The sequence below is a fragment of the Mytilus edulis genome, chromosome 12, assembly GCF_963676685.1.
Source record: "Mytilus edulis chromosome 12, xbMytEdul2.2, whole genome shotgun sequence".
Lineage (NCBI taxonomy): Eukaryota > Metazoa > Mollusca > Bivalvia > Mytilida > Mytilidae > Mytilus > Mytilus edulis.
Window position 1 is genome coordinate 48159802 of NC_092355.1, and position 22701 is coordinate 48182502.

Consider the following 22701-nt stretch of genomic DNA (forward strand, 5'->3'; position numbering starts at 1 on the left):
AAAATGTTTTTAAAAATCTGAAGCCTTCAAAGCAATTAAATTATTGCCGGCTTTTGGTCAATTATTTTTGTCATCTTACCATGTTAAGAAATTCATGTATAGAAAACACTGCTTTATATCATTAAACATTCTTACAGCAGCAGCAACCATCTTGTCATTCTGAAGTCAAGAGCCTTTTGTAATCTCATATTTGACAATGATGCTAATGAGTAGATTTACAATTCTTCGTTAATGAGCTCAGTTTTTCAAATATGTGCTACATAAGATAGTCTGAGAAAAGGTAAATACTATAAAATCAAGAGCTCTGGGCACGGTCCCACTCTCTTAATTTTATAGTATATACCCTTTTATAGACTAACCAAGACATTTCGTTAAAAAAAGCGTTACCTTTGGATGTGGTTTCCGGTACCCTATTAATCGAACACGCATATCCGTCCAATTCTTTAGAGCAATTGCCATATTTTTGTTTAGCAGTGGCAGCGTTATTTGGACATTCCATTTAAGAACAGTTGAACACTTCTGACAAACTTTGCTTGTTTTCTTCATTAATAACATTTATTTTACTATAAAGGACGTGTTAACAAAGTATCGGCATTCCCACGAGAAACAACTGTGTGCCATATTCTTGGCGACTAATTTCTTTATTTTTATGAGGTTGACTTCATACAAGAACTTCTAAGGATAAAAAACGAAGTTAGCAGTAACATTTAATGTTACTTTCCGTTATATTGATGATGTTCTCTCACTGAATAATTCTAAATTTGGTGAATATGTTGGAAGCATCTATCCCATCGAACTTGAGATAACGGATACAGTATATAAATATATGTATGAAAAGGATATCAGTGTAATCAAAAAGTTTAAAACGTATTGCTATATAAAATATTCTATTAGATAAATAATCAACAAAATTTCCTCTTTTGTGTATTTTTAAATATACATTAATTTTATACAATATATATCGCATGTTATTTTGTACTTAACAGGCGGGTCTTTTCTTATTACAGTTTCATGCATAGAATCTGTCGGGTTTTCTCCAATTTTTAAATATAGCATCTATAACCTGATTTCTCATTGTTTCCACAAAAATCTCATATTTCTAGTTTATTTTCTTGAGAGAAAAACTTTTGAAACATCGCTTTTAATCTATATATCAGTAAATACATGGCTGCTGTTTTTCTTCTAGAAATCTCCTCCTCCTCCGCCGCCACCATCTCCACTGCCTCCTCCGAAAAACCCACTACCACCACCACCACCACCTCCACCTCCGCTACTTGATGAATGAAAATAACTGCGATGTCCTCCACTTCGACCACCTCCGGAACTAGAACCACCGGAGCAACATCCACAGCAACAACAAGTAATAATAGCTATGATTCCTACACCTGATAAAGCACCTATCACGATCCCTACTATAGCACCCGTACTTAAGCTGTTATCTTTGATGTGTTCACAGTTACCACGTTCAAATATAGTTCTAAAACAATAAAATATATAATCTCAGCATGTGTTCGATATTGATACAATTTTTTTACAATTGCAAACACCATACAAATATTCAGGTTTTTTCTTAAATGAGTCTTTGAAAAATAGGACAAATGGTTGTTTTTGTTCATTTAATAATTTACCTTTCCGAATACGAATTTAGTGGAATTAACAAACAAACGATTTTATAGTGTCATCGATTGTCAAGGGAGAAGATTTACCCGTTTATTTATAAATTACCCATGTGTCTAGCTCTCAAATCTGGAATCACGGCAACAGTGGTTGTCTTATGACATGTGTCAATGGTTGTCTTATGTCATTTGTCAGTGGTTGTCTTCTGACATGAGTCATCTCTCTTAAGTCAGGAATATCGTGAATGGTTGTCTTATGTCATGTGTCAGTGGTTGTCTTTTGACATGTGTCTGTTCGAAGTCAGAAATCTCCTGAATTGTTATGTCATGTGTTTTTGATTGTCTTATGACATGTGTCTGTCGTAAGTCAGAAATCTCGTGAATGGTTGTTTATGCCACGTGTCAGTGGTTGTTTTGTGACATTTTTGTTCCAAATCAGAAATCTCGTGAATGGTTGTCTTTTTTCATGTTTTTTTTATTGTGTTTTGACATGTGTTTGTTCCAAGTCAGAAATCTCGTGAATGGTTGTCTTATGACATGTGTCTGTCGTAAGTCAGAAATCTTGTGAATTTTTGTCTTATGACATGTGTCTGTTACAAGTCAGAAATCTCGTGAATGGTTGTCTTATGTCATGTGTTTTTTTATTGTCTTATGACATGTGTCTGTCGTAAGTCAGAAATCTCGTGAATGGTTATTGATGCCATGTGTCAGTGGTTGTTTTATGACATGTTTGTTCCAAGTTAGAAATCTTGTGAATGGTTTTCTTTTGTCATGTTTCTTTGATTGTCTTTTGATATGTTTCTGTTCCAATTCAGAAATCTCGTGAATGGTTGTCTTATGGTATGTGTCTGTTCGAAGTCAGAAATCTCGTGAATGGTTGTCTTATGACCTAAACTCATCATAGATACCAGGATTGAAATTTTATGTTTACGCCAGATGCGCGTTTCGTCTACAAAAGACTCATCAGTGACGCTCGAATAAAAAAATCTTAAAAAGGCCAAATAAAGTACGAAGTTGAAGAGCATTTGAGGACCAAAATTCCTAAAAGTTTTGCCAAATAAAGCTAAGGAAATCTATTCATGAGGTAGAAAAGCCTTAATATTTAAAAAAATCAAAGTTTTTTTTAACAGTACTAGTTAATTTATAATTATGAACATATCAATGATAACTCAAGTCAACACAGAAGTGGCATGTGTCTGTTCGAAGTCAGCAATCTAGTGAATGGTTGTCTTATGTCATGTGTCTATTCCAATTCAGCAATCTAGTGAATGGTTGTCTTATGTCATGTGTCTATTCCAATTCAGCAATCTAGTGAATGGTTGTCTTATGTCATGTGTCTATTCCAATTCAGCAATCTAGTCAATGGTTGTCTTATGTCATGTGTCTATTCCAATTCAGCAATCTAGTCAATGGTTGTCATATGTCATGTGTCTATTCCAATTCAGCAATCTAGTCAATGGTTGTCTTATGTCATGTGTCTATCCCAAGTCAGGAGTCTCGTGAATGTTTGTCTTATGTCATGTGTCTATACCATGTCATTAATCTCGTCAATGGTTGTCATATGTCATGTGTATGTCCCATGTCATTAATCTCGTCAATGGTTGTCATATGTCATGTGTATGTCCCATGTCATTAATCGTCAATGGTTGTCATATGTCATGTGTCTGTCCCATTTCATTAATATCAGCAATGGTTGTCATATGTCATGTGTCTCTTTTAAGTCAGAACTTTCATCAATGGTTGTCTTATGTCTGTCCCGAGTCAGGAATCTCGTCTGAACTATACAAATTGTATAGACACACGTCTTTTTTTTATTTACAGCTTGACATATTCATGATATTTTTATGACACATGTCTTTTGTTGATAACTATTTTGTCCTCTAATTGTCCTTTGAATATAAATTATTTGTTTTTACTACTCATCTATAGTGGACTTGCAAACTGCTAAAGGTTTATCTCTAAATAAGAAACCTCGGTAATCTTAAGTCAAATCAAGCGTACCATTGGTGCAGGCAATTTGAGGAAAAAAGCAACTGTTTTGTATTTTATACACGACAAATTTATCGAAAACATTTTATTTCCCCAAATTAAGTACTATATAAAAGTAGGGCTTTCAAGTTTGACAAAAACTGTCATTATCGTGAAATATTTCGTACTCAAAGGCTAGAACTAGGCTAAAAACAAGGTCAAAACTAGGCGAAAAAGGATGAAAACTATATAAAAATACCAACATTTGTTAGCATATCACTACAAACCAGTAAAAGTCTGAAATGGCCTATATCTGTACTAGACTACTGATTTTTACTCGACCAGTCTGAATTTGTCTGAAATTTACTTGATAATACTCGACTGTAGTCTGAACCATACTTAACAGTCTGAATTTGTACTTGACCAGTTCTTAACCATTTTATACGAGTCTGAACCATGCTCGACCTAGTCTGAACCATTCTCGACCTAGTCTGAACCGTACTCGACCTAGTCTGAACCATACTCGACCAAGTCTGAACCATACTCGACCAAGTCTTAACCAATCTAGACCTATTCTTTGTATCTATCAACTGAATTTTATCAATTTAGGAAATATTTTTAATAAAAATGAAATTTGAACAACAACTTGATATTAAAAATGTATTCAATATAGTATTGAAATTAAAATTTCACAATAATCAATCATAATATAACTTCAACACAATATTTTTAGTTACATAGTGTGCTAGTGACCTAATACGGTATATATGGGGTCAGTAAATCCCATATGGAATTTACTGACCCCATATATACAATATTAGGTCACTAGCACACTATGTAACGAATTTATCTTACCGACTATCTTAACGTGTGAAATTTAGACTAGTGACCTATCAAAATGAGCAAGTCTTCAATACTGTTAGCATTTAGAAACTATATCTACGTCCATTGATTCTACAAAACAGATACCAACAATAACAACTTGTTAGGTTTAAATGTGTTTTATGAATTTATTACAATCTTAATCATCAATTTCTTCGTCTGTTGAAACTTTTAGGATTTTTTCTCAGTACCGTACGGTTTTTAAAAAGGAACGTAACACCACTCCTAACGTGTATGAAATAAGCCCCGTCTCCCTACTACCTTATATGGTATATAAAGGCACGTAACACGACTACTAACCGTGTATGAGATAAGCCCCGCCTCCCTACTAACATAATATCGAATATACACGGTTTGCACGCGGACTCTTTTAACCAATCATATTCCTAGAAATGTATAGGAGGTAAGATAATAATCAACACTTACATAATAATATATATCAACTTTAAAATACAAATAAAACAAGCTGATCAAATAATTTTAAAAAAATGAATTGTGACTAATATTTTCAATATTATTCAAAATTTTATGAATATTTCTGAAGTATTTTATGGTAACTGAACTTTTTTCACCATTAACTTAAGCCTAGTATAGATTTATGTTGCCAGATGACTTTAGTTAATAATGCAGTGAATGTTTTTTTTTTATCAATATCTATATAAAATAGTATATAAAAAACTTAATAAATTTTAAAAAAATGAGACCTCAATTATTTTGTTTTATTAAACCAAGAATTTAATATAATCATGATAATAGAATTTCCATAGCGATCCTTGATAACCTTTTTAAAAAAAAGAAATGTGTTCCAAAGTAACAGAAAAAATTTATTTCAATTGATTTGAGTATTTTTTGTCAAATTTAAGACATGGCATTCATTAAGCACTTTAATATGGTCTAAATGCCTCAGTACATGTGTGTTTTACCTGTAGGTAAAAAAGAAAGCCCTATTTTCTTAAATTCGTGTATTACTTATCTCGTATATTCGAAAGGCCTTGGTTTTTTTTTAAAGTTAAACAGGATGATGCAATTTTGAATAAATGTTATTAAGAATTTAATACCTCTGACCAGGTGTGTGTGATCTTATTTATGAGTTTGCCCCAAGCAGAGGCTATACTTTATATTTCACCACTATTCAGAAAAACAATTTTATTTATTTATTTTATTTTATCCCTTTTTGATATAAATTATATACAATATATTATTTTTTTTATCCTAAATATAATAATAAATATATTTCTAATATAAGGTTAAACAATTTATAAGTTTTGTTGGCTGTTGTTATATATGTCAGTTAAAAAGAAATTTATTTGAACAGTTAAAAAAGTACAGGTTATTTGGTCTAGTATAGTTCAGACTGGTTGAGTATTGTTCAGACCTTTGGTTTGGTATGGTTTAGACTGGAAAAATAGGTCGAGTACAGATCAAGAATGGGTTAAGACTGTTTCAGACTGGTCGAGTAATAGTTCAGACTATTTTCAACGGCAAAGATAAGGGTCAAGTACGATTCAATACAGTCGAGTATGGTTCAGACTGGGGTCAAGTAATGACAAGTAATAGTCAGACTAATTCAGACTGGTCGAATAAAAATCAGTACAGTCGAGTACAGATATAGGCCATTTCAGACTTTAATGGTTTGTAGTGTATGTGAATTACTTTTCGTCAGTTATATGACAACACATTGTGCTTTTAATATTTGAAGTTTGTATGGTCCATTGTTGTATAATAAATTACACCTTTAGAACTTATACATGTAGTTTGTACTTACTTGTAATACCCTATCATTTCATCTAATGCGCTATTATATCTTCCTTCTGATAACTTGGGTTTCACTCTATTATAGACTTCCTCTGTACACTCTGTTGTTAAGATCTTATACGCTGTTTGTCCAGATTCTGTGTATACCTACATGGAAAGTAAATAATATATCTATTCAAGATATACACAGAGCAAAACACTTTGATTGTGTGTATACCTACATAACATGTAAAGGACAACTAAGATACGCATACAGCAGCACATCAATAGTGTATGTATACTAGTAACTTTGAACTGAGTAAATGACAAAAAAAATCAATTGTAAGGAATTATATCAATAAATAGAAAAGGTCGATTCGCCCCCAACGAAAATTAATACATTGTCAATAGTGAAATAATGTCATTACCATCACTGAGTACACCAAACTGTTGGTTAAAGTTCTATACACACACACATTGAGTCAATTACTCCCTATTCTAAATATCATAACAACATCTACACAAGTTATACATTTCACATAAAACTAGAGGCTCCCTGGAGTAGTTCATTTGAATAGTTCATTCGGATGAAGAAAATAGAAAATATATGTTTTTGTATAGATCATAACCAAAGTAAAACAAAAACTGAAAGTACCTTCTGCCAAACATTTCATGATTTGTTTTCATTGTTTCCTCTGTTCTTAAATATAGATTGTATCGCAATGTCCTATATTTCTATCAATACACGAGTATTGACTTTATTCTTGACCTCGAATTAATTACTCCCTAATCTTTTATTAATATCACAACATAAATATCAGAAATCGACTTGATAAAACCAGACCATGTGTAGATAAAATAAAACAAAGGCTTCTATTGGAGCCAAATTGTTCACTTGGATTTAATTTGTTCAATAAATAGTAAATGTCATTGCTGTGCTTTTCGATTAGAACATTTTTTTCCTTTGAAGGCCATATCAATTTTTCGCTCGGCATCAAAGTAAAACAGTTGGTAAGACCCTTCACACGAACATATCTTGAAAGGTTGGTTTCATTCTGTTAAGCTGTTTTCAAGAAGATTTTGATAATTACTAAAATACGTACGACAAGCACAGAGATGACAAAAGCTTACAATGGCATTTGGCCGAGTGAGCAAACAAATTTGACTTACTATTTCTTACCTTTCTATCGTCCCGTGATATAAATATAACTACATTGTTGTCACATTGCTCAAAGTCCCAACTCACTCTGAGATAGTGTGCAAAACTTTGTGCCGCAGCTCTGGTTCTGTAATATCACAAACTAAAATAACTTTCTTAAAGTAAAAAAATAAATTTATTGAATATTTAAAAAAAATGTTACGTGAGTTAAATGTCAACGATGAAGCAAGGACGTTAAGTCCCATTATATTTGTCTTTATACGTTACTTCAATTTTTGCAAGAACTCAAAGATTATTCCTAAAAAGTTTTGTGTTCAAATTTCCAGTTCTTTGCAGACACACTAACACTTGAGCGCTTAAGCAAAACTGATCTTATACAGTTGTAGCTGTTACGTATAAATCCTGTTGATTTTTTATTGTTGCTCTCATTGGTAATATTTTTTTTGCATTACATATAGTTTATTTCGAGCATAAGATGGAGATAACATAGACAGTGGTATATTTTAAACAATTTTTTTTCCGGTTGCATAGTGGTTACTGACATGGAATTAATCGTCCGTCACATTGACCTCTATAATGATGAATTCGAAGAGAATGGATAACAAAAGTGCCATCTATCTCATACTATAGTACAAACCCAGAATAACTCATAGACGGAACCATAGCAACAGCGATATTGTAACCATCTGGGTAGGAACAATTGGAACAGCTACATTTACCGGATCTTGAGACTCTCTCTATAAGCTCGTCTAACTCATCACCTGAAAGATTTACAATTTCCAGATGTGGATGATTTAGTAAAGAATGTGTGTTATAAAAATATAACTTATTAAATGTGGAGACTAACAAGCTTTAGGGCTAGTACACGTATCACTAAGTTCATACTATATATATATACAATAAAAAACTGTATGCACATAAATTGAAGTTACATTTCTGAGGTCATACATAAAAAATGTAGTTATATTTCATTATCATTCACTGAAAGCATAAGAATATTAAAAAAAAACTAACAATTGGACGTTCGAAAAATTGTTCCACTCTCGGTGTGTTATACCATGGTATATGAGTGGTCAAGTTTCTTTTAAAAAAACCATGTATTAAAGTTTGTATTGAATTTAAAAAAAAAAAAAAAGCACAAAATCTTGAATATCAAAAAATGCACATTAAACAAAATTTGATATCATATATTTTTGTTCAAGTAAGCTTGTACACTTAGTTTAATAAAATCAGTACTATATACCTGCCGATGTTGATAAAATATGACTCGGGTCACAAATCCACGACTTTTTACAATTCCTCCCACATTTATCAATGTTAATCTGAGGGTTTGGAAAATCCTCTTTCCGCCAACTATCCCTATGTGATGTATCCGGAACACATGGCGGCTCTGTTGAAGATGCAGCTTCACTTACATTGAGGACGTAGAGAGCAAGGAAATATATAAATAGTGAAATGTCCATTTTATGTACAAAGGTTACTTATGTATCACCTGTGAAGGCTAACAAAGTTTATAACATATTTATAGAACACCGCAAAATATATGTATAATCTATACTCATCAGCAAGAAAACAGCACTGCTTTATACAAGTAATTTGAAATATTTTTCATCCTTGGTTTGCAATATTTGAATGTGTGTTATTTTTTTACACTTCTGAGGAAATGTGTAATTGCCAATTAAATATAAACTAGAGGCTCTAAAGAGCCTGTGTCGCTCACCTTGGTCTATGTGAATATTAAACAAAGGAAGCAGATGGAGTCATGACAAAATTGTGTTTTGGTGATGGTGATATGTTTGTACATCTTACTTTACTAAACAGTCTTGCTGCTTACAATTATCTCTATTTATAATGAACTTGGCCCAGGAGTTTCAGTGGAAAATGTTAATAAAAATTTACAAATTTTATGAAAATTGTTAAAAATTGACTATAAACATGATAAAGGACAATAACTTCTTAGGGGGTCAATTGACCATTTCGGTCATGTTGACTTATTTGTAAATCTTACTTGCTGAACATTATTGCTGTTTACAGTTTATCTTTATCTATACATATAATCATATTCAAGATAATAACCAAAAACGGCAAAATTTCCCTAAAATTACCAATTCAGAGGCAGTAACCCAACAAAGGGTTGTCCGATTCATCTGAAAATTTCAGGGCAGATAGATCTTGACCTTATAAACAATTTCACCCCTTGTCAGATTTGCTCTAATGCTTTGGTTTTTGAGTTATATATCTTGGTTAGTTGGCCGGGTCACCGGACACATTTTTTAAACTAGATACCCCAAAGATGACTGTGTCCAAGTTTGGATTAATTTGGTCCAGCATTTTCAGAGGAGAAGATTTTTGTAAAAGATTTCTAAGATTTACGAAAAATGGTTAAACATTTACTATAAAGGGCAATAACTCCTAAAGGGGTCAACTGACCATTTCGGTCATGTAGACTTATTTGTAAATCTTACTTTGCTAAACATTATTGCTGTTTACAGTTTATCTCTATCTATAATAATATTCAAGATAATAACCAAAAACGGCAAAATTTTCTTAAAATTACCAATTCAGAGGCAGCAACCCAACAACGGGTTGTCCGATTTATCTGAAATTTTCAGGGTAGATAGATTTTGACCTGTGAACAATTTTTTCCCCATATCAGATTTGCTCTAAATGCTTTTGTTTCAGAGATATAAGCCATAATCCACATTTTACCCCTATGTTCTATTTTTAGCCATGGCGGCCTTCTTGGTTGGTTGTCCGGGTCACTGGACACAATTTTCAAACTAGATACCCAAATGATTATTGTGGCCTAGTTTGGTTAAATTTGGCCCAGTAGTTTCAGGGGAGATGAATTTTGTTAAAGTTAACGCAGGACGACGACGGACGACGACGGACGACGCCGGACGCCAGACGCCAAGTGATTAGAAAAGCTCACTTGGCCCTTTGGGCCAGGTGAGCCAAAAAGAGGATGTGGTAGGATTGCTAATGAGACGAGACCAAATGACACAGAAAATAACACCGCATAGTCAGATATAAAAGGCCTAGAAATGATAGGCTAACAATTTCTTTATTATGATTTACACTTTCTACAGTGCATGTATTTCAATTGTAAATTTATTGAACCTTTTTTTATACCAACTTTCTAGTGTGTTTATTTTGTAGAATGCCGCAAATAACGATGACATCATTTTGAGATGCTGTTGCAGAAACTGACTGCTTATTAAAGGATGTTTGCTCCTCCCTTTTTTGAATTTTTGCCAGATTTTCAGATTCATGTATTGCTATTAAAAAAAATTGCCCACTTATTCTTACTTTTATTTTCATAATTTTATCACATAAAGTTCAAAAAGTCGTATCTCAAAATCTTATAAAATCCTTGTTATTTTTTCGCAGTTTTGAAATAAAACAAGAATGTGTCCCCAGTACACGGATGCCCCATCAGCCCTATCATCTTCTATGTTCAGTGAACAGTGAAAATGGGGTTAAAACGATCTCTAATTTGGCATTAAAATTAGAACGATCATATCATAAAGAACATGTGAACTAAGTTTCAAGTTGATTGGACTTCAACTTCATCAAAAACTACCTCGACCAAAAACTTTAACCCGAAGCCGGACAGACGGACAAACGAACAGACGGATAAACGAACGTACGGACGGTCGAACGAACGATCGGACGCACAGACCAGAAAACACAATGCCCATAAATGGGGCTTAAAAAGATGCCAATTTTAAAATATATGAAAAATCTAGAGAGAATTATTTCCCTCAAAATTTTCTATGGCTTATATCTCGAAAACAAGCACCCGGAACCTCCACCTTTTCTGCTTTTATTGTTTTCTTTATTAATATACCTTCAATTCATAAAAGTCTTTTAAAAGGCTTGTTATTTTTAAACAGTGTAGAGGACATCCTTAAGCATACAATTAAAATGACGCGACAAAAACCAAAGCATCTTGTTATAATTTTTCCCCCTTGGTTTTAGTTGTTAAAAAATGAAATCTGCCGGCTAGCTGCGACCTTTAAAGTTAAACACCCTTCTGTATGTTTATTTATTACTAAAAATCTCTTTGTTACATCTAAAATATGTAACTAATAGGGAGAAAATCGAAACAAAAACAGAAAGGTGATTACCTTAAATTTTTCAAAATGTTCCAAAATGATGCTGTGGCTAGAGTAAACATTATCTTATATTATCATTTGAATCGACAAGTTTGTTATAATAATGATTATGGTAATAACAATTAAGTGTTGCTTTTATTTAGATGTTGAGTATATCTGATAAAGTATTTAAATTAAATGTGCGAGTACTTAGTTCATGTACTGATGTAGTAAGAACATCGATTTTTCATGTATAAAAGGTAAATTTAGCAAAGAACCCGGACAACATAAATATTTGAATAGACTGTACTTGGTACAAGATTTTAATTATCTTTTTTAGTCTTTTCATCTTCCGTATACTATTACGTGTGTAAATTTTTTTAGGCATGAGTTTGTGAAACCTGTAGATCAAAAAGATTAAATATTCATTTCAATTAAATAATCTTAAAGTTTAAAAAGAGCTTCCTTATATCTTTTGAACAACTCTTATACATTGTGAAAAAAATATTGTATTCTTGGGGCAGACATTGTAATTCAAATCATTATTAACTGATTTTGTTTGCATAAAAAAAACACTGTGCATATTTCGTTTACTATAAAACAATTGCGAACTTTTGCGTATATATGATTTGGAATACCTCACACTTGCTTACATATTCTTTACCATTTGAATTTTTTTCGAGGGGAAAAGTGTGGGATGGGGGTTGGAGGGGCGGCGCGGGGCTAAGATGTGGGAGACGAATTTATATAAGTTTTCCAAACTTGTTTTCGAATCCCGTATTTGAACTTTATGTAACATTGTAATATTTTATCTTGTGATTTTCCATTAATAAATACTGTTTAAACTAAAATGAGTTTTGAAAAAAGGCAGGACAGGAATTTTGAGTAAAAAAGATGCCGGATGAGATGGTAGCTTCCTAGCTAGAATAAAAATAAGGAATTGGTCATTGGTACAACAATCGGCCAGGGTCAAATGACGTTCACTTAAGCAATTATATGTCACCATACACCTCAAACAATTACAAGCATAACCTATACTATAATGTATTGTAGTAAGTATGACATATAGTTAAGGTACATATAGAATTATAGATGATTGGAATTTTACGCTTCACAAAACACGGGTATGCTTCAAGTGCAGTTACTTCAAATTTCATGTTTACCCAGGTCAAGAATACTGTTTGAAATAGTCTTGTACATACCGTGCCATTTGATAAATGTACAAGGGAACATCAAATGTGAAAAGATCGAGCATACTCGTGGCTTCTTTATCTAAATCCTTGAACTGTCTTTGTGAAACTAAAAAAAGTATTCTTAAATTCAGTAATTACATAGTATTGTTTTGTTGAGCGAGATGAGAGTTATTGGGCCTTACCTGTTTTATGCAATATTGTAAACGCGACTTTGCGCGTCTGGCGTATTAAATTATAATCCTAACACTTTATGATAACTATTTGAGACCATTTCACACAAAACTCTCTTTGTTTTCCACCATGTGAGGAAGACCAAATTTCCCAACATTTGGAATTGATTTTTAATATGGTCAACTACACAACTACACATCGGGGTTTGTATGCGATCGTTTTTCCCAGTCTTTAGTTTTAAATGTTGTGTTTTGTCTACTGAATGCTGTGTTTTGTCTACTGAATGTTCCTATTCCTATTCAAGAGTTATGAAGCTTTGACTATTTGATACTTCTACTTCTACCTCTAAGTGACCACCGTCATAAGGTTGACTATCCTGTCACTGTTTGGTGTGCGCTTGCAAACTATGATAGGTTGTTGTAAAAATAACACCTTTACGTTAGTTTCGAACGCATCTCATTTGATACCGTTTTAATTAAAGTTTTTCCTAATTTGAAGGATTGTGTTTTTGTGAACATGACCACATTGTAGAATAATTTTGATCCGACCACTTTTATGGGGAGTTATGGGACTATTCTAAAAGTTAGTGTATACATGTACATATTGTGATTGTCCCTCCTCTGTAACTATCTCACAGAAAGCCAGGCCAAGAAATTGCCTCCGTTGAAATTTTGAAAAGATCCCATAGAGCAAATTTCACGGATGATTTTTATTGCACATGTGGTATATATATGACTGTGTTCTAAAAGACAGTACCGTAGGAGATCCATCGGAGTTTTGAGCGAGGATTTCTTGACATGCCTTCATTCTTGGTACTTTTGTTTGCTATCATGTGTAGTTAACCATATTATATCGCCATTTTGATAAGATTAGTTGTAGGGGAGTTATTAAACTTGAACCATTTTTTGAAGTATTCTAACGATAGCAACATGTGAACACAATCATGTCATCTGTTTATCGAATGCAGGACTTATCACCTAAAGTTTACTTTTTATGAGCCGTGACCGATCACGCTGAGATCGCCGCTTAGTTTTTGTAGTTTTATTTTTGCAACAATATTGTCTGTATTTCATAGTATTATGATTTTGATTGTTCCCTTGGTATCTTCGACCTCTCTTTATTTTAAATATAAGAAAACAATAACGTTATTTAGAATAATGAAATAAACATTGTAACCTCATACTAACCACTCAGCATGTGGAACAGGATATGCTTACCTAGAACTTGATATCAACCCCTGGATTTGTATGCGATCGTGTTGCCCAGTCTTAGTTTAAATGTTGTGTTTTGTCTACTGAATGTCTTTTGACTGCTTTTATTATTTTGGCTATGGCACTGTTAGTTTGGTTTCGATAAACGGTCTCTTTCAACTCTCTATTCAAGACCATTGAAATACTGTTGAAAGGTATTTTGGATCGTCAATAAGTGGGTGATTTTAAATGAGTCGAAATCGGTGATTTGCTTCCAGTTGCAAATATTTCCCATTTAATCAGGACAATAACATTCTATTTGTTATATGAATAAATCTAACTCATAATGACTATAACAAAAAAGTATTGTCATATATATAACCATTCGATTGGCGTATCATTTAAATCTGTAATTCTTGAGACGATGGATCATAGAAGTCATTTACCACTATCAAATATTAGTAAGTTTTAACGTATATACGGATTTTCATACATGTATCCTAGTAAAATACTGAAAATTATCACTAGGTATAAATGTAAAAGTTTATTAACAGCCAACATGAACAGTTTTAGAATTACATATGTTCCACCATATTTTTTGAGTTAGCGAGTTAATGAAGGTTTGAATGATTGATTTAATTGTGACAAATTGAATGCGTGTTTTTCAACCTCAAAACTACGGAGTCCTGCTAGGGACATGCAAAGCAAAAAAATATATTGTGCGCACAACTTAAATAAATTGTGCGCACACAATAATATAGTGTGCGCACAAAATAATATATTGTACTCACAATTTAAATATATTGTGCGCACAACTTAAATATATTGTGCGCACAAATTAAATATATTTTGCGCACAAAATAATATAGTGTGTGTTAAGTTCTTTGTCTTACACATGGTTCGGGTCTTCAATGTCTCCTTTTTAAAGTGACAGATTGGAGAAATGCATAAGGTTTTCTTTTGAAATGGGGCTAGAATACAAGGAAATATTCATCACTGCATTTGTATCAACTCCTGACAGGAATACCGAAGAAGTTACGTTTATTTCGTGAGACACTTGGTTTACCAACAAATGCGTTGGAAGCCTCCACTTTATATCAGAGTTTATTGGAACGGTTTGAAACAGACTTGGCAAAAGAGCGAGGAAACTATCGAACTTATGTAGACTTTGATACTATGGCTTTACCTGTTTTCTTTTAAAAAATATAAAAAAAAGTACTTTTTGCTCTAATGCATTATACTTTATGTCTAATAATCTCAAGATTTTGTTTATGTTGATTTACTCAAGACTGACATGTTACTCAATTCACGACTTTGATTTTCTTACCCTGTTCGACGATAGAGATGGTCATTATATTTAAAAGTCTTTACGTTTGTTCATCCGTCCGTCTCTGTTTATTGTAAATGTTTTGGTTATAGTTTATGATGAAGTTTTAGTGTCACCAACTTCAATGAATTATGTGGTTTCTTAAAAGGTATCATTGTAAAAGTGTAGAGTAAGTCAAATCCACTGAAAACTGAATACACGTACAAGTTGTTTTATTGTTGTTGTTTTTTTTTCATTAAAGATGACTTTGTTTGATCATGATTAAGTACGGTTTTGACCCAAAATGTACTGTTCGTTATTGAAATGTGACGGTGTGTTCAGTCTAAGAAATTCACCATGAAGTTGTGATCAAATAAAGATAAAACTGGGTACATATATAAAGCAGAAGATGCAATATGAGTGCCAATGAGACAGCTCTCCATCCAAGTTATAATTTATTAAAAGTTAACAATCGAGAGAAATTTATGTTTTACTGAAAAATTATTACACCAGCGTTTTTGATATCACAAACTAGTCAAAACATTTACCAAATTTTATCATCGGTATAAGGACATCATTCGTAAATATAGCTCAACATGCAGACTTCTTATACGTTCAGGTATTTCACATCCATTTTTTATGGAAATATTCTTTATAAAGCACAAAGGTGTCAGTATTCACCTCAAAAACTAACAAAACCTTTGAATAGACTTATTAAGAGGGGATATAGTTACGATACTGTTGTTAGGTCATTAAAGATTGCATATTTTGGCGTTAATATTGATTCACTTATAGGGTCTTTGCATCGGAACTAAACACATTTATTCAAAAACCAGTTGTTGGCATGACACGGGTTATGTTCTTCTCATATATGTTATGATGGTATGATACTAAACCCCTAACGGGAAGGATTGTGCCTGATGTTCATATGATGAAATCATAATCTTTCAGTCAGTTTAATTGAAGTCTGGAGCTGGCATGTCGGTTAACTGCTAGTAGTCTGTTGTTATTTATGTATTATTGTCATTTTGTTTATTTTCTTTGGTTACATCTTCTGACATCAGACTCGGACTTCTCTTGAACTGAATTTTAATGTGCGTATTGTTATGCGTTTACTTTTCTACATTGGCTAGATGTATAAGGGGAGTGTTAAGATCTCACAAACATGTTTAACCCCGCCGCATTTTTGCGCCTGTCCCAAGTCAGGAGCCTCTGGCCTTTGTTAGTCTTGTATTATTTAAAATTTAGTTTCTTGTGTACAATTTGGAAATTAGTATGGCGTTCATTATCACTGAACTAGTATATATTTGTTTAGGGGCCAGCTGAAGGACGCCTCCGGGTGCGTGAATTTTTCGCTTCATTGAAGACCTGTTGGTGACCTTCTGCTGTTGTTTTTTTTCTATGGTCGGGTTGTTGTCTCTTTGGCACATTCCCCATTTTCATTCTCAATTTTAATTATTGGTTATAATACGGTCTTCATCACGGAGCGTTGGCTCACACCAAAAAGCAAACTATAAAAGGCCCAACATGACTATAACAAAACGATAAACAGACCAATAAACGACAATCACTGAATAACTAGCTCCCGACATAGAACAGTATGCTTATTATGATTTAAATTTTTAAGCGTTGTATACAAATGTTTAAACTATTTCATTATTCATTATTCATTTTTTAATATTGAATAGTGAATAGTGAACTATTCCATTATTCATTATTGAATAATGAATAATGAACTATGAATAATGGACGTACTTGTGCGCGGTATGTTTCAGGTCAAGTTATAGTTTCATTCTGATTAATAGAAGAGAGGACAAGATGTCACTTAAAGTATCTATTTTTCATCGATTTCATTATAAAATTTTACAGTATGTTGTTCGTATTCATTATCGAAACAATTTAGGAATTATAGTCAATGAAATTCCTCAGTGGAATATTTTGAAAACAAACGAAACAATTATGATCCATTTTTACCAAATATGGTCCGTTTTGGGGTATCATTTATTCAAAACCTTGTGGCCCGATTGACCGCGATCGATGCGATTGCCAAAGAGACAACTATATACATGTACACCATAGCTCATACAAATACGGGTTATATTCTTCTCATACATTTTTATGATGGTATGATACTCAACCCCTAACGGGAAGGATTGTGCTTGACATTCATATGATTAAACCATAATCTTTCAATCAGTTTAATTGAGGTGTGGAGCTGGCATGTCAGAAACTGCTAGTAGTCCTTGTTATTTTATGTATCATTGTCATTTTGTTAAGTTTCATTTGTTACCTATTCTGACAACGGACACGGGCTTCTTTACTGTCGGTATTTCTGTATGTGTGTGTTTTTTTTTTTATCTGCATTGGCTAGAGGTATAAAAGGAGGGTTGAGATCTCACAAAACATGTTTAAATCCGCCGCATTTTTGTGCCTATCAAAGGGCAGGAGCCTCTGGCCTTTGTTGGTCTTGTATGATTTTTAATTTTAGTTTCTTGTACATACTTTGGATAGATAAAGGAAGAGGTGGTATGAGTGTAAATGAGAAAACTCTCCATCTAAGTCACAATTTATAAAAGTAAACCATTATAGTTCAAGGTACGGGATTCAACACATATCTTAGGCTCACAACGAACAGCAAGCTATAAAGGGTCCCCAAAATTACTAGTGTAAAACCTTTCAAACGGGAAAACCAACGGTCTAATCTATATAAAAAACGAAAAACGAGAAACAACTGTAAAGTTTAGTATGACGTCCATTATCACTGAACTAGTCCATATTTTTGTTTATATATGCCAGCTGAAGCACTAAGTTTGGGTGCGGGATTTTTTCTTGCTGTATTGAAGAAACAACTGTATCTGAGAAACAAACCTTATATAATTTGCGCGCCTTATAATGTTTTGTACATTAAATATAAAAAAGAAGATGTGGTATGATTGCCAATGAGACAACTGTTCACAAAAGACCAAAATGACACAGACATTAACAACTATAGGTCACCGTACAGCCTTCAACAATGAGCAAAGCCCATACCGTATAATCAGCTATAATAGGCCCCGATAAGACAATGTAAAACAATTCAAACGAATAAACTAACGGCCTTATTTATGTAAAAAAATGAACGAAAAACAAATATGTAACACATAAACATACGACAACCACTGAATTACAGGCTCCTGACTTGGGACAGGCACATACATAAATAATGTGGCGGGGTTAAACATATTAGCGGGATCCCAACTATCCCCCTAATCTGGGACAGTGGTATAACAGTACAACATAAGAACGAACTATAAAAATCAGTTGAAAAAGGTTTAACTCATCAGATGGACAAAAATACAAGTGGACGTGGCCGGGTACTTATACATCCCGACACAAAAAGACGCAATGAACAGATCTGAGAGTACTTGCAGTTATCTGACAGCTAGTTCAAAGCCACTAACAACTAATAAAAAAATCATGCATCTAAGACTAAACTATCATTCCGTACACATCCAACATCCTATGGATCTAGTGTAAAGACGTCATAAACAGCCAGAGAAAAACATGATCTTGTGTAATGCCAAGTTACAGGTATCGACATATTGTAGATCCATGAATATGTATATAAAATACGTGTAATATTTAGTTAGCTTTTTATTTACTGATAACAAAATCAATATTTATACCAATAAAAACAATATTCAATGATCTTATTACAGTGTTGAATAGGTAACCTTTTAGAATAAGTTTATTTAAAGGAGCGACAAGTTTACATGGATCATTTCTAAATTTCCGGGCACGGTTAACAACATTTCCGTAAAAATGAGGATGTGCTATCCCGTTTGAAATAAGTTTTCTACAGGTACAACCAAACTTCAAAACCAAATCTTTATATCTATGGAAAAATTTAGTAAAGGTTTTAAGTAATTTATGGCAACGATATCCCTGGTTTAATAATTTACCAGTAATACATAGGTTGCGTTCGTTAAAATCAAAAACGTCGCAACAGACACGGGCATAGCGAACAAGTTTTGAAATATAAACACCGTAAGATGGTGCCAAAGGAACATCACCATCTAAAAATGGAAAATTAACAATAGGGAACGAAAAACGTCTCTTTTGTCGTAAATTTTAGTGTGGAGTTTCCTGTTTAAAATCGAAATATCTAAATCCAGGAAAGAACAGTTATTACCGAATACATTTGATTTATTTAAAGTAAGTTCCTTGGGGTAAATTTCAGCAGTATATTGAGAAAATTCTTGATTAATTAACAAAAAAAATATCATCAAGATACTTTACTGAGATTAGTCATAAACTGTGATTCGTAACAGTACAAAAACAAGTCTGCTATTAAAGGGACACAATTAGTGCCCATGGGGATACCTACAACCTGTCTATAAACTTTGTTGCCAAAACGTACATAAATATTATACAGTTTAACTATACCTTTATCATCGTATCTGAAAATAGACCAATTCTGAGATATTTAACATTAACCAATAAACCATCAAAACAAAGTCAAGGTCAGATGATACCGAACAGCCAAATATCTATACATTACAATCATTCCATAAAACAAATATAGTTAATTTATTCCTTATAGTATCTGAAAAACATACCAAACAAGAATCAAATAACATGGACCAATGAACCATGAATATAAAATCAAGGTCAGATTAATATAATTGATTATACGCCTGAGTTTCATTAGAATGAATATGATAGTAAGCGTTGAATGTTTTTGATGTATTTATTAAGTACAATAAAATTGAGAATGAAAATGGGGAATCTGTCAAAGAGACAACAACCCGACCATAGAACAAACAACAGCAGAAGGTCACCAATATGTCTTCAATGCCGCGAGAAACTCCCGCACCCGGAGGCGTCCTTCAGCTGGCCCCTATACAAATATATATATACTACATTTGTAGTTCATTGATAATGGACGTCATACTAAACCCCAAATTAAACACAAGAAACTAAAATTAAAAATCATACAAGACTAAACCTATCATCGATTGGCAGTATTAATACAGTGACATATTTTGCGCAATGTATTGTCTTTCACACAGTTTGTGCTTGTTCCATATTTATTAACTCGACTGACGTCACCTATTACATTATAAGTCGAACAGTTTCTGTCACATCTCATAGTTGCTTCAAAAATACCATCTCCTGGTTCCGCTTCAATAACTACTCTGTGTTCTATATGCTCTATTTTACGGGGCAGTAGTTTTATAGAGGATATTATTGACTTTAACGTTAATGTTGAACATTTATGTGTGTGATTTTTCAGCAATGTATTTAAATGTTGAATGAAAATGGAGGCTAGATCGTTTCTTGTTGTACTATTATCCGTAGCTGATAAATGATAATTGCACGTGCACCAGTGCGGACGAACTCCAGCATCCTCACATGTCCTCTCACGTGGTATCTCATGAAATAATGACTTCCCATATCTATGTGTTCTTTCGTTATCAAGGTTTAACAAATGCTGCAAAGTCGAAAACATATCAAAGTGTGTCGTGAGCCGTCTAGAATTTGTTTTAAGAGTATTAAATAAGCCACTGAATTTTGTTTTGAACCATTCTGGGACATATATAAACATCATGGGAAGCCTCTCTTCCAATTGACCAACAAATGTCATCCTTACTTTCCCAAACCTCATGCCATGATCTCCAAAGAATGCTAGGAATGTATTATTGAGTAGATTATTCTCATATAATTTTTTGAATGTGTTAAATGTCATGTTATCTACATTTCTGAGAGCTTCTAGATAGTTATGAGTCATTCTAGAATGAGTTGGAAGCGAAAAATAATGTTTATTCCGTAAGTTGTATGCTAAGTCATATATTCTCTGATGAAGTGTTTCAGATGACGACTTACCATGAAAGCATGTGTCCGTCATCCACTTAGAACCTTTCTCATTTGCTACATGAAATGGTCTGTCATCATAATCAGTTGGTTGGCGTTTAAACCCTTTAAGAGCGAAATGGAACGTTCCAGCCCAAGGCCAATCTTCGCCTAAATGAGTTAAATATCCCGACTGTGAATAATTTTGCCAAATGAAGGTGCAATTATCCACTCCATGTTTACTTTTAAGGCATGGTTGATTTTCATAGTAATCACCAGTCAGAAACGGTACCATGTTAACCATTGTATTATCTGCAAGTTTGTTGTATCCCATCATTTCCACTGCTCCTAGAGTTTCTATAAGATATTGTCGAGTCTTTGGTAAATATCGCAAAGAATTAATCCGTGAGGTCGAGTCAATCATTAACAGTAAAATATTTAAACGATCTTTTATTTCAAATTGTCGACTTTGACGCGATAATACATTAGACTTTATACCAATTTTGAATAAAGGATTTTGAGTTTCATTGTTTTTTGTATCATTAACCTGGTGGTTGCTATAATTGCTTTTTTCGTTTTTTGTATATTTCATAATGAAATGCATATGGTAATTTTCAGCCATGACAGATCCAGAAAAATTGTAGCACTTAACTTTTATAAATTCGTCTTTGATTTCAATAGAGCTATTGAATGCTTGACTTTCCTCGCCAAATTTAAAAGAATTTCCTTTCCTATATATGGCCTCCAAACGACAGAAAGATAAACGTTTTGACTGTTTCGTTTGATTCAGAAACAATGTGTTTCCTTTGATATATGTAACAACTTGATGATCGTCGCAACTATAGTGTCTCGATTTTAAATTAAGGAGATGTTTTATACTTTTATCGAAAAGATCCACATTCGGAACTCTACAGTTTTCAGTATCCACTAGAAATTGCAATGTTTCAGTAGAGCAATTCTCAGGTTTAGATTCAATTCCAGGACAACATAATTCGTCGCATAATTGAACTGCGATAGCATTGTTTACATTAACATAAACAAGACTGATGTACGAAAACAACAGTGTAGCAGGCAGACACAGAAATAATACTGTAACGGTTACGTTTTTTACCATCCATACGAACGACTCTTTTAATAGCGTGAACATTTTAAACTCAGTGCAAAGTCCTACTGCATTCCATCTCATCTTGTTTGAAACTGATATAACTTTGTGACATATTGTTTTCAATTGATTTTCGGAGTATCTGTACACAACGTAGTTTTAATTATGGGTATCGATCATTTAAAAAAATATCTGACTTACGTATTCAATTATAAATGATGAAAAAATAATAAAAAAATTCGATCTTGTATAGTGCAAATTCATCAATAGATTTTACTTCATTTTACCAACTGTTCCCAATGCATACTGATTGATGGTCAAATTACTGTTTCACATCAATGATAATTTACTTATTTTCAGTCTCTGAGCACCGCATACTGTATTTTATGAGGTTCGTGTGGCTTATTCTTTAGTTTTTTGTTGTGTCATGTGTACTGTTGTTTGTCTATTT

At 33.0% G+C, this 22701-nt stretch overlaps 2 protein-coding genes across 2 annotated transcripts; both read right to left on the reverse strand.

The window, feature by feature from the left end:
* Positions 1–870: 870 nt before the first annotated feature.
* Positions 871–8899, reverse strand: LOC139498651 (uncharacterized). The gene is made up of 5 exons (XM_071287145.1): positions 8603–8899; positions 7997–8120; positions 7381–7486; positions 6232–6368; positions 871–1477 (listed from the first exon to the last, which is right to left on the reverse strand). The coding sequence occupies exons 1-5, from the start codon at positions 8820–8822 to the stop codon at positions 1183–1185; spliced, it is 882 nt and encodes a 293-aa protein (XP_071143246.1). The 5' UTR covers positions 8823–8899; the 3' UTR covers positions 871–1182.
* Positions 8900–18940: 10041 nt separating this feature from the next.
* LOC139498653 (uncharacterized) lies at positions 18941–22111 on the reverse strand. Its single transcript, XM_071287147.1, has one exon. The coding sequence runs from the start codon at positions 21768–21770 to the stop codon at positions 20307–20309; it is 1464 nt and encodes a 487-aa protein (XP_071143248.1). The 5' UTR covers positions 21771–22111; the 3' UTR covers positions 18941–20306.
* Between the last annotated feature and the right edge of the window lie 590 nt (positions 22112–22701).

Bases quoted from the DNA above. Each gene is read 5' to 3' on its own strand.
- LOC139498651 (XM_071287145.1), bottom strand. From the start codon at position 8,822: ATGGACATTTCACTATTTATATATTTCCTTGCTCTCTACGTCCTCAAT. The intron at 6,369-7,380 runs GTAAGAAATAGT...CTTTCCATGTAG, and splicing joins TATCACGGGACGATAGAAAG to GTATACACAGAATCTGGACA. The intron at 1,478-6,231 runs GTAAGTACAAAC...TTATTGTTTTAG, and splicing joins GAAATGATAGGGTATTACAA to AACTATATTTGAACGTGGTA.
- LOC139498653 (XM_071287147.1), bottom strand. From the start codon at position 21,770: ATGGCTGAAAATTACCATATGCATTTCATTATGAAATATACAAAAAAC.